Below are 12,915 nucleotides of genomic sequence, written 5' to 3'. Positions count from 1 at the left end.
GCTTTGGGAAGCTCTGTCTTAAGGCACGCACCTGCATAAATTCTTGCTCATGCGTCTTTTATTGTGACTTGAAGACAAGGGTCCAAAGGACAGTGAGAGTGCTTGTGAGTGTGTGTGCGCCAGGCCGGACAGTGAAGCGGGCCGTTGTTTGTGCTTTTGGCCGGCCTGCTGCAGCGTAGCGGGGCGGCTGGCGGTGAGCAGATGAGGGCAGAGATGAAGGAAGACGCGGGGCTTGTGCCACTCCGATGGGAGGAGAGGTGGCGGTAGGCTGGGACCAGAGGGCAGGTCCAGCAGGGCGCGGTCTTCTTCTCCTCCGCGGCACCTCATCTGTACTGTAGTAGGATCTCTTCCATTTCCATTTCTGCCAACAGCCTTGCGCCACAGGGACGCATTGAGAACAAACCCGAGAGGCAGAAACCGCTGCGGGGACACCCTTTGACCGCCGTGCCCAAAAGGCGCAGCCAGCCTACGCACTGTGCGCCTGTGTGTCTGTCTGTAGCCCGTTTCTCACAGCTTAGACAGAGAGACAGCTTTGAACCTGCCTGCCAAGATAAACTGACTTCGCCTATTTATGCCCCTGCCTCCGCATGGACTTGGGATAGGAGAGTGTCAGCAACTGAGAGGACAGGTTGAGAGCTTTCCAACACGTCTCCAGCGGCGCACAGGCCCCTTTTACGCGCCGGGAATGGCGACTTTTGGGGACTCGTGGATGAGCCCTGCTCCCTTCCTCTCGCTCTGAAGTTTTGAGGGAGAAGACAAGAGGAGTGGGGAAGGGGGCACACATCAAAAGAAATATAGCGGTGACATTTTGGCCACCCGCCGGGGGGTTGCACGCCGGCTCCGGGGTGGAATGCTGCTCCCGACGCTGGTGACGTGCCTCGCCGGGTGCGCCTTTCTCCTGTCGCCGGTCAGTGAGGGCTGCGGACCCGGTAGAGGGTATGGCAAAAGGAGGTCACCGAGGAAGCTTGCGCCGCTCGCCTACAAGCAGTTCAGCCCCAACGTCGCCGAGAAAACTTTAGGGGCCAGCGGGAGATACGAAGGGAAAATAACCCGGAACTCTGAGCGCTTCAAGGAGCTCACACCGAACTACAACCCCGACATCATCTTCAAAGATGAAGAGAACACAGGTGCAGATCGCATGATGACACAGGTAAAGAAGCCCGGCTGCCGAAGTGCCATTTAGCCACTGAAAACAGCCTCTGAGCGGGGTGTTTCGGTGCACTGCTGGGTGCACTTTGCCCAGTCTTTAAACGCGTGGACAGTGTTATCTTTTTTCCGCAACTGCTGTTGACTTAAGTTTCCTCACTGCAAAAAACACCCATCTTGGCAAGTCACGTAGACTCGGATTCTGTTAAAATTGAATTTCTTATAAATGAAATAAAAAAAAATACTGTCACAAGGGGGTGAAAAAAATTCGTTTGCCATGTAGTTTCACTTGTAAAAGGGGATTTCAACAAACAAGTGTCACTAACAAGGTAAAACACAGAGAACTCCACTTTTAAAGAAAATTTAATTACATAGGCTATTAAAAGTCACTTTGACTGGGAACCAATTGAGTTGGCACACCTCCTTTGACAGATTTTTTACTTACTTTAATGTAAAAAAAAAAAAAAAAAAGATTTGTAGACTTATCTTTTGCTTGACACACTTGCTGGGATGGATATTTTTTGCAGTGCCGGTACTGTACTGGAAATCCTGCACTGATTACAAAGCTGCTTATTTGCACAACTCATTCTCAAGTCAATTCAAAGCTCCACTTTCTTGACTCCAGGTTACGTGTGTCCCTGCAGTTCAGATGGACTGTGCAGGTTAAGTGTCTGAACCAGCGAGCAGCCGTTTGCCTTCCAAGAGTCTCAGAGTTCACTGTGGACAACCCGTGCGTAAAAGAGGGCAACCCCGTCTAAAAATGTATGGAAAAGTGGTTGCTCTTAATTAAAACACTATGTCCTCTGTTTTACATCATTTTTGTGGAAAAACAGTCAATAGTCGTATTTGGTTAGAGCCTGGGTCAAGCCTGTAGTGATGTTTACCATTTCGTTTTTAGCCCGACTGGCCAGAGTTAACAGTTGCCTTTTGGACTGTCAAAATTTTTTACGACACCGCCATTGATGTGGCTCGGCGTGGAATTTATTTGACTCCCAATTTCCCCAGGAATAAAGTATTTATATCTGGTTCTGGTGACCGCGGGCTTCCTCTCAAAGCAGCAGCGTTTATGTTCGCAGACCCACGTGGTGAATGAAAGTGCGCACTCCCGGCTGTAGCTGTCACCTCGCTGCGCGCACTGCAAGAAATATCCGCACCAACACTTCATCTGCGGATTAATGTGAAGCTGGTTGCTGTATGCTTTTAAAAAACTGATATAAAATGCAAAATATCAGAGACAATTTAATTTGTTTTCAATGCAAATCAACTGCTTTTAAGTATTTTCCCCTCACAATCAAGCGACATCTTGTGCGTTATTTCTGTCTCCACCTCTTTCCTAAAAATCCATACAACAAGCTCAGTTGCATTGGAAACATAATGATTAATTCCCCCGAAACTGCAGTTTTTCTCATTTATTTTCAAGCAAAATAAGTGTGTAATTCAGGATATGCGGCTAAATGACTTGCTCAGACGGACATTTCTTGCAGTGCGCACCGCGGCGCTGCACGTCAACGCAGACCTGCACACAATTTATGGGCTCCAAGCCGCAGAAGACAGCCTCCTGTTTGTCTTTTACTATTTCGTGTTACTTTTTTGTTTGTTTTTGCAGCGCACATGTGCAAAAATAGTTCACTTCACTTGTGTTGAAGCCTTAATTATACACTTTTTTTCTTCGCCTCTTTATTTTTTATCCAGTGGTGAGTTTTTCCTGGGCGCTCCGTGCATACAGACGCGACTGTTCAGGGGCAAACCGCGCTGCAAAAAGTGCGCGTCTTATCAAGGTACTTGCTCTGGTGGTTGGTTGTAAAATCTTATTTTTTTCTCAAAGCAAAAAGGTTGAGATAATTTCACTTATTTCCAAATTAGTCTCTCATATTGACGGAATTATTGCAAACGTGACAAAATCTTAACATACGGCAGATGACTTCGCAAGTGTAGATAATGGCACTTGATTCAAGAAAATATTTCAAACGTTTTCATTTGCACCTAAAACAAGTGGATTTATCTCACTCGACAGTCAGATATTTCCATTTTCCAAATGGGAAGTAAGTCACCGAGACTCCATATGAGAGTGATTGCTGTTAACACTCAATATCAGAGTGAATGACCCGGTCAGACGGGCATTTTTTGCAGCGCATAAGTGTGCATAGGCGCATGTTGTCAGCCTATGCGTCCAATGTTTGTGCAGCCCGTGGTTTAGTGCTAAAACCGCTCCTACAGAAACCCCCGTCGATCTGTATACCTTGAAAGGAAAACCAACAAAATCCATCGTCTGATTTATGAACTCCAGCTCGTTGCTCTGACCGCAGAGGAAAAAAAGTAAGACGTTAAAATCCACACGACACCGTGAAAAGGCATCTATGGCCACTAAGCCGTGAGCTATTCTTATCACAGGCCGGAGAGCCAACATGGAAAAAGACATTTATAGGTTTTAATTCACTCTAATAGACTGAGATTCATAAGCCGCTGCATCACTGAAACGCTTTCACAGCCTTGAATGCAGCAGCGGCCTGCAGGAGAACAGTGCAGTCCCTTTAAAGAGATGACAAGATGTCCCATTACCTTGATTTAACAGGGACTGCAAAGTTATTAAATGAATCACTGGAGCTGCCATTCAGCTGAAATGCACAGAGGTGTCACGTATTACAGCAGTTAAACATGAATGATGCAGGCACAGTTTGGAACAATTAAGATGCATTAAAGCTCCAGGTTTCATCAATATCAGACTGATGGTGTAGCAGTTACAGCCTTTCAAAAAGCTTTAAATTCTGACCTTTAACTGTAATACTCCTATCAGGCTAATCAGTGTGATTTAAGATAGTAAGTTTCACTTCAGCAAGACTAAAAGTGTAGTGCGTTCAGCCCTTTAAAGTCAGATGTTGCCCTTTAATTATAGTGCCCTCATCAGGCCAATTAATGAACATTTTGCCAGCATTTTGTTCAGAAAAATATGACAGATGTTCTCAAAAATGCCAGAGCACACTGCCCAGAATCTGCCATCCTTCCAAGTTGTTAAAAATGGACCTGTGATGTTTAAAATACCGCGTCTGAGTGTCGAGTTTTGACCTTTAATGATAGGTCAATCAGCACAATTTTGGTAAATGCCAGAACACAAAATGCGTCATCCTTCTAAGTTTGGTCAAAACCAAAACCGCCTGAGATGACGCGTTTGACGGACAGCCGGACAGAGGGCCGCAAACCCCGCCTCTGTGGAGGGGACAGTGAAGAATGATGGATATAGGGGTCAGATGGGTGAATTTATTCAAGTGAGGGAGAGAAAGAGTGAGTTGAGAGAGGCGAAGGGGCGTCCTCAGGGTCCTCAATGGGCCCTCTCACCCTCTGTTTGCTCACTCTCACCAGACCCCAGGTTTGGAGGGACGCTTAGGACCTCTTGTTCATATAGCAACCCCCCAACCCCACCTCCCAACCACCCAACCACCCTATAACCTCACCCCTCCACCCCTCCTCTCCTCAATCCGTCCCTCCGCCATCCCTAACATAGCCTCACGGCTCCATTCGCTCACCACAGAGAGCAAACATTAGGGGTAGCTGGGACAGCAGGGGTGCATTGTGGGAAGGCTAAAGCCACAGACAAGGGGGAGAGGGGTATCGGGGTTTGGTGAAGAGGATGGGTGCACCGTCCAAGAGGCAAAATGGGTCTTTGTGAAGGACTTAGGCTGTTTATCAAGTCACACAAGGTAAAAACAAAGTGAAGACCTGAGATCACTGGTTGTGTAGCAGAACCAGGCCTCACTGGTTCTGCTACATTTTATGTTTTGGGCAGCTGAGCAGCAGGATAAGCTCAAATTCCTAGATCAACAAAACTAAAGAAAACAATAGTAAGGAGCACAGAGGTTTGGGGGATCCATTACGAAACACAAAACCCTTCATATGTCCTGAGTTTTACCTTACATTGGCCCTGAACGCAAACCATACTCCTGAACAAGACTTGATCAAGACTGACAACAAACGGCTTTATAAAATGAAAGTACTATTCATGGGTATCTTAATCTTTTCTATGTAATCTAGTCTTTTAAATAACTGACATTCAAGGCATTCTTAGTTAATATCCATTTATACAGTATTTCAAGCATAACTGAAATTGTATTTAGAAATACTTTAATACTGTACTGAAAATGCCATCTTTCCTTTAAGGTTTAAATTCAGGAATTCTCAGGTATAATATGTGCCTGGGAAAATATTGCTCTCACAATCCAGTGGAATGACAAAATGTGAGAAGTGGGTTTTTAAAGCCTGTATTTATGTTTTTGGATTGAAGTTGATCACTGTTATTTTGTGCCACTAGTCTATATGTATATTTTCAATGAATTTCAAGTCAAAAACAACTGTTTTCCCCTTGATTTTTTTTCCTTGTCAGGGTTTAAGAACCTCTGACACTTCACTTATACCACCATAAGACACTGAAACTCTACACTGAAATTAGCAGCTCATTTTTGTCAGGTTTCGGCCTGGCGCTGAGGCTCATCACTTCCATCGTATTGGGCCTGATATAATGTCAAACTAATATTTTGGCCCAACCCTAATCAGTACAGGTGATGTGTCCTAGAGAAAGCCATGAAGAGTACTGATCTTGAAAAGTTGCCAGCCTACAAAGGAAGATGTGGACTTTACCAATACACAGGATCTGATGGAATTTTCCCTTGTACTACTGAACCTTGAGTTTTATAGGGACGGGAGAAGTTTCATTTAAAAAAAAATCTGCAGACGACTGAACAGTAAATTCTAAGTTATCCACTCTGAAACTCTCTTCTTGTGCCATGTTCGTCTCATATCAAAAGAAACAGAAGAAATGTTTAAATGTTTAAATCATTGGAACGCCATCCATGCTGCAGATGTCACATGTTTATCATAAGTAGAGCTGATTATGAGTGTTTTTTCACAGTGGGCAGCTTGTACTTACAGTAAATCCAGTAAGATGTGAATGCAGCATTTGCACAGTTTCTAATTGACCTCTCTTGGTGAGAAACCGTCAATGTGCAGACGTTCCAAGAACAATTCCTTCACCACTTCCCTGGATTTCCTGACCTGATGTTCAAGATCTTTTAAAAAGATCAAATGTTTTAAAAAGAACCTTTTAAAGTTTGCTTTTCACTGCTAGACAGCTAACGCTCACCTGTCGCCTGTCTCCTCTGCTGCAGCGCTGCAAAGACAAGCTGAACTCTCTGGCCATCTCGGTGATGAACCTGTGGCCCGGGGTCCGGCTGCGGGTCACAGAGGGCTGGGATGAGGATGGCCATCACTCAGAGGAGTCGCTGCACTACGAGGGCCGGGCGGTGGACATCACCACCTCAGACCGGGACAGGAACAAGTACGCCATGCTGGCACGTCTGGCAGTGGAGGCCGGCTTCGACTGGGTCTACTATGAATCCAAGGCTCACGTCCACTGCAGCGTCAAGTCAGGTGAGAGTCTAGATGAAAGAAGTTAAGTCAAATAAATGAAGTTCTGTGTAGAAGATGTTATCTGCAAGTTGGAGAAAATTATTAATCGGGGCATTTTTAAGTGCTCAAAATGTAGAAAGGAACCTGTAGATCAGTTTATTGCTATTGAAACATTCAGCAAAGTCATTGAAGAGTTAAAAAAGTGATCTCTAGCTTCATCGCATCCTCTCTCTTCACCTCCTCCATCTCCAAACACTCTAGAGAAAGTTTAGATGTTCATTTTTTTCTACATGTTTCTGTGTCCTGAGAGGAATTTGAAAAGAGAGAACTGAGGAACTGAGGACAGACTTCCAGTACAAGCAGAAGGGAGAAGAGGGGAGGGAGAGGACGGGGTGTGGAGGAGAACCAGTGAACACGGGTTTTAGTGAGAGTGCGGTGCATGGGTGTTTTGTTTTCCATTAACTGCCACTAACGCAGAAAACCCCTCACCCCTCACCCAGCCGGCCTTCATTCACTCATAATCCGTCTGAACTCTGGTTTACCCCAACTTCTGGCATAATTGATTCTCCACAAGAGATTTTCTCCACGCTTTTTAGTCCAGTGGGTATCCATTCACAATGGTTTGCTTCAATCTGAATCCTTAAAAACTCCTTGTCACTGTACTTACTAAGTTAAAAACTACATTGTCCCCAACAGTATTCATCAAGACTGACATTTAATCCATATATTTAACACTCCATGGATTAAGTGCCCTCTATATTAGTGGTTCTCAGACCTGGTCCTTAATTAGGACACAGAGATCAGTGGTTTTTATTCTAGCTGTCTAATCAGGGACTAATTTATAACTGGGATGCAAGATGAATACAATTTATTGCAGTTCACTATCTGGAAGGCTAGAAAGGCAGTACGACTTTGGGCCAGGATGGAGAATCACTGCTTTAGTTTATACAATATTTCAAAAATTAAATGAATTTTTGCACCCTTGTAAGCGACATTATTGTCATCATAAACCAGCTTTATTTTTTTTTTTGACGCAGTGCACCTTTAAGCTATAATATAAATGGCTTGTCATTCAAAACAACACTGAATTCATTCTGTGCAAATGAATGAAGACTTTTCCACCATGAGGACGCTTTTCTATTTCGTGTTCACAACCAGGAGGAATTCAGCAGCAGCAGCTTTGGGTTGCAACCGCTTCCCCTGCCCTTTCCTAACATTTTTCACTCAATATTTCACTCTGTCTCCTCATTTCTCACTCTGAGCCCTAACTCCTCTTGCTTGAAACTTTGTGAGCACCTGCTAACTCTTACGACTTCCCCTCCATCTATCTCATCTGCCACTCACCCCATGTTCCCCAGGTCAGGTCCGCCCTAGGTGTTGCTTACATGATTCTGCATCAGAGCTCACATCCTAGGGCTCCTTGTTTTTCTCACACAGAGGCAAGCTTATCGCTACTTTAAATAGCCACCTCAGTTTTTTAGAAATAGTAAAATGAGCAAATTATGGTCATTCTTTCTTTGATGAGAAATACTGACCTTATTCACACAGCAGCCATTTCCACTTGGGGTGGGAAACTCTATATAAAAATAGAGCTATTTCATAAGTCATGAAATGATCTAACTTGGGAACAGCAGCCCCTCCTTGAACAATGGCCAAAGTGGGGGCCTATGTTCCCTCAGTGTAATTTTTTCAAACTGAAAACAGCTCAATGTTCCCTAAATCCTTTGCTCCCTCCAAATAAAAACAATAGATAATAACAATAAATAAATAAAAATTTGATCTTGAATGCGCTTTGAGGGATGAATATGCATCCCTCTGGATTCTTAAGATCCATTTGTTTTTCATGGTTTTTCAGTAAGAAATGTGTGAAATGATAAATGTCTGTATTGAGACCTAAGAGGTAGCTGGGCTGTATGTGTTCTTCTTTGTAGTTTCCCACCCAGAATATTCAGAATGGCTGCTTTGAATAAGGTCAATTAGCTGCACACTTTAGACTGACCCTTTAGTTTTCAGCATCTCAGTGTGTCTAGATTGGGACCAGTGTTCCCTCCAACTGTGTGCCACATTCGGCCAAAAGTATGGTTTCCCTTCCAACCAAACTCAGTACCACGTGGTTTCACTGGTTAGCACATCTTCAGCTAAACTAGGGAGCAGATACTCAATCGAATGAGCGGGTGTCGTGTTTGGTTGGAGGAAAAACCTGCAAACCCAGGACACCGGACACCTGGAAACCTGGACACCACAGCTCTAAACCAACGGTGTCCAATCCTGTGCCAAAAGTCTGCAGGTTTTCCTTCCAAACAAACAGTACAGCATCTTCTTTCACTGATTAGTTGGCTTCCTGTGTGTGAAGGTGTGTTAAACTAGCTGGTGTAGTGTTTGGTTGCAATAAATATCCGCACAAACTCCACATACCTGCTGACTTAAAAGGAAAATTGGATGGGACATCGCACATTTGCATTACCTTTCAACATAACATATTATGGCAGTATGTGGAGTTAGCAACCTGAAAAGTAACTGGACCTTCAGATGTGTTGAAAATCCTACATCTTTGTAAGAATGGATCAGAAGTAGTAAGCCCCTTCCCTGAAAAAAGAAAAAACACCTTCCATTTTACACTGAGTGGTAACTGAGATTTTCCTTTTCTTTTCCCCTTCTTTCTCTCTTCTTTTCCTACGACATCCCTTCTTTCCCCTCCTTTTTCTTCTTCTCTCTTCTTCCCTCCCAGATCGGGTCGCGAGTGCCCAGTCCTTGACTTGATCAGAAGGGCAACCGGTCAAGTTGGTATTTTATTTTTTGGACTTTTTTATTTTTAGAAATCCCCCCCGATACAAGGCAAAGAAACAGTCTCGATGACCCAGAAATCGTTGGGAAGAGAAATCCAAGCAACTGAGGAAATCTGTGAGCTGTATACAGACATGCTGGTGGCATGATCGGCCTCCCCACCAACAAATCCCCCAAATCCCTCATAGGCACTTAAAGGGGGCTGCTGGACTGTAGTACACGAGAGGAATCAACCACTAGGGGGCAGCACACCACCAGGACCCATGTATGTAGATGCAGGACTGGACTGAGGAGGGGGAAATAGAGGGCTCAATCAGTAATCATGAGTTGAGAAAAGAGGACATTACTGTCTGGTGAAACAGGGATAAACACATCATGGAGCACAAAACACAATGACCCAACACATTTCACTGAACCTCAGACCTCGACCCCTCCGGACCACAAGAGCTACAGCAGTGACTTGGGGTGGCAAGATGAGCAAGATGAACATTTTTACCATGGTTAAACCTGGAAATGGTTAGGCAAAGGTAATATTTAGAGATGTTTGTCACAAAATCACTTTTTTTAAACAGTTACTGGTAGGAATTGGTACTTTTTCCAGGAATGGCAGAGAAAACAAAAAAAGAACTCATCAAATGATGGACTGCAGGTGGGAATATGGTGGGTGCTTCAGCTGGTTCTTAAAATTTCTTGGGGTTTGAGTCAGGTTTCAGCTGGAAATTTACAGAAAGTAAGTAACAATGGTTCTTGAATTTGGTCAAGGCTGTGGCCTGTGACACAGTTTTTGCAGATTGGGGTTGGGCAAGGCAACAGTTTGAGGTTGGTAGTCAGGGGAACACAGGAAAGACTCAAGAAAATTTCAAGAAAATCAAAAAACCAAAGAGGGTTTGAAATTCTCTATTCTGACATTCTGACCATTTGAGCTGAAGCTACCTTTGCAGAATGTAAAAAAGAAAAAAAAAAGTTTTTAAACTGTTCTCATCTCAAAGCCTCAGACTCTCTTTGGTTTTTAATGTTCTCCCCTCATACCAAATCCAAAGAGCAACAGTTAATTGTTTTCTAGCAGGAACATTAGTGGCACAAATACTTTAAAAGAGGGAAAATCTCTATCATTCTCCATCAGTGACTACACATTTTATGTAGATGTTGACCCACTGTCATTTCACAAATTAACATTTCTTATTAAAGCCATGCTGTGATTTTGGCCTCACCGACAGGCATATTACCCAGCCTCCATCAACATACGTCACGTTATTATTGAAATATTGAAAATCATCAAACTCAGTCTATAAATTGAGATGTGGAGGTGTTTTAGTACTTTGAAGTGGAGCACGTGTTCAGAGGCTTTTTGAGGAATCTTGAGTTGTCAGATGATTAACCTGCTGGCTGCTTTCCTGCTCTGCTCCTTCCTCCTTCAGGTTTCTTATCTTATCACCTGGCCTTGGCTTTCCTACCTTCCCCAAATATTTATTCCCAGATAGACTTGAGACAGACCTATAAGGTGTCACTTTCAAGTGCCTGGACGCAGAAGCATGCACACTACGTGCATGCATATACACACACACACACACACACACACACATACATTATTCAGGGTTGCAAACAGGAGCTTTTATCTTACGGCTAGGTTTTGTTCTTTTATGTGCAGTGTAGGGAAAAAGAGAAGTAAATATTTAGCCAAAGGGAGTTGGAAAGATTTATTGTATACTCAAGCCCTTTAGGAATACTGACATCCTTTTTTTATCTTTTCTGTTTGTCTCTCCTGTCTGGCTTTCAGAGCACTCAGTGGCGGCAAAATCTGGAGGTTGTTTCCCGGGCGAGGCCTCGGTCACCCTGGAGGATGGGGGTCAGAGGTTGATGCGTGACCTGCGGCCGGGTGATCGCGTCCTGGCCTCGTCGGGAAGCGGAAGCGATGGTGAGCTGGTGTACAGCGAAGTCCTGGCTTTCCTGGACCGCGACCCTGTGACCCGGAAGCTGTTCTACACCATTGGGACGGAGGCTGGTGCCAGCCTGTCGCTCACAGCCGCCCACTTGCTTTTTGTATCTGAGGGGAACTGTTCGGAGGGGGCGCCACCCATCCACAGCACCCTGAGGACTGTGTATGCGAGCGACGCCCGGCCAGGGACAGTGTGTGCTGGTGTCGCAGGGTGAAGCGGGACAGAGGCACGGCCAGGGGCGGCTCTCCCGGATCACCCAGGTCAGTGTGGGGGCGGGCACGGGGGCGTACGCACCCCTCACTGAGCTTGGCACAGTGGTGGTGAACAGCGTGGTGGTGTCCTGCTACGCAGCGGTGGACCAGCACACCCTGGCCCACTGGGCCTTCGCACCGCTGAGGCTGATGCACAGGTGGACCGGTACCACCGGGCACCATAGCAACGGGCTCCACTGGTACTCGCAGCTCTTACACTGGCTGGGGCGGCTACTGCTGGACTCGGGACATTTCCATCCATGGGGCGTAGATCAGCCCGGGACGTGAGACAGGAAGAGGAAGATGAAAGAGGCAAAGCGGGTACAATGGGAAGAAGATGTGACCCATTTTTCATTTGATGGATGCTTTTTTCCAAAGTGTGCAAACATTTTTAACACAGGGGACCTCTGACACTGCAACAAGGATACACCCAAGTACTTTTATCCCCAATATCCCAGGACCGTGATCAGGTCTGTGACGGTGGTGTCCCTCCCTGAGAAATGGGAGAAGGTCTGAGTCCTCCTGAGTCCCTTTTTAGGAGTTTTTAGCCTGGAACACAAGGAGAGAGTATGTGGACTGACACAGATCAACTCTCCCACAACATAAGACACAGACAGTGAGCACAGAGTGAAAATGACCACGCAAAACTGCACAAATATGGACGCATTAATGGCATTTGTGACACTTCTGTTCACAGGGACGTGGTGTTCATTCCCAGGATACATGAGCTTTAAGAAAAAAAGCAAAAAAAAACTCTCTTTGAAGCAACTGAAATTTTCTTTGACATGCATAATATTTGTCATCCAACGAGATATACTGTATGTAACATTACTGTTCAATACTCCGCAGCTGAATATAAAGATTTTTAGGATGAATTATAGTGTGTATTTAAGTGTTTTTTGCAATAATGTATTATTTGTTTACAGAAATCTGAAAAAAATGTTTATGAGGTTATTATGGGTGAATATTAAAAGATCTATTTTTGAAATTAAATTCTATGGAAATGAGCTTGGATTATTGCATTATTTACGTGTGAGTGAATGTGTGTGATGTTATTTTTTTTATTATTTATTTTTTTTTTTCATACCAAGTCACAAATGCATACTGAGAGTTTTCATGTACCTGCGTGCAGCACTCCTTCAGGTGCCGCTCATGCGTAAATGCGCCTTTGCTGACGCCGCATCATGAAAACACACTCGCTCCATCATTTATATCCGCTTTGGGAGTGTGTGTATCGCCCGGGGGATCATGAGAGACTGATTTAGCCCTAACATTTGAGTGGAACCCGTTAAGTGCGCAACATAAGCACGGCAGTGTGTTTAAAGACAGCAGCACACCAGTTGCACGCATTCAACAGTTGTCAGCTAATTATAACAGCGCTATTTACTGTGCCTTTAAGA

General features: G+C 44.6%; 1 protein-coding gene across 1 annotated transcript; it reads left to right on the top strand.

The window, feature by feature from the left end:
* Positions 1 to 850: 850 nt before the first annotated feature.
* On the top strand, positions 851 to 12,496 carry LOC115375557 (indian hedgehog B protein-like). The gene is given in 4 exon segments (XM_030075003.1): positions 851 to 1,150; positions 6,303 to 6,564; positions 11,105 to 11,445; positions 11,447 to 12,496. Coding segments are annotated over 4 exon segments (1,260 nt in total). The 3' UTR covers positions 11,804 to 12,496.
* Positions 12,497 to 12,915: the final 419 nt, after the last annotated feature.

The sequence above is a fragment of the Myripristis murdjan genome, chromosome 2 (assembly GCF_902150065.1).
Source record: "Myripristis murdjan chromosome 2, fMyrMur1.1, whole genome shotgun sequence".
NCBI lineage: Eukaryota > Metazoa > Chordata > Actinopteri > Holocentriformes > Holocentridae > Myripristis > Myripristis murdjan.
The sequence above is the reverse complement of the archived record's forward strand: the minus strand, read 5'-3'. Positions and strand labels throughout refer to the sequence as shown.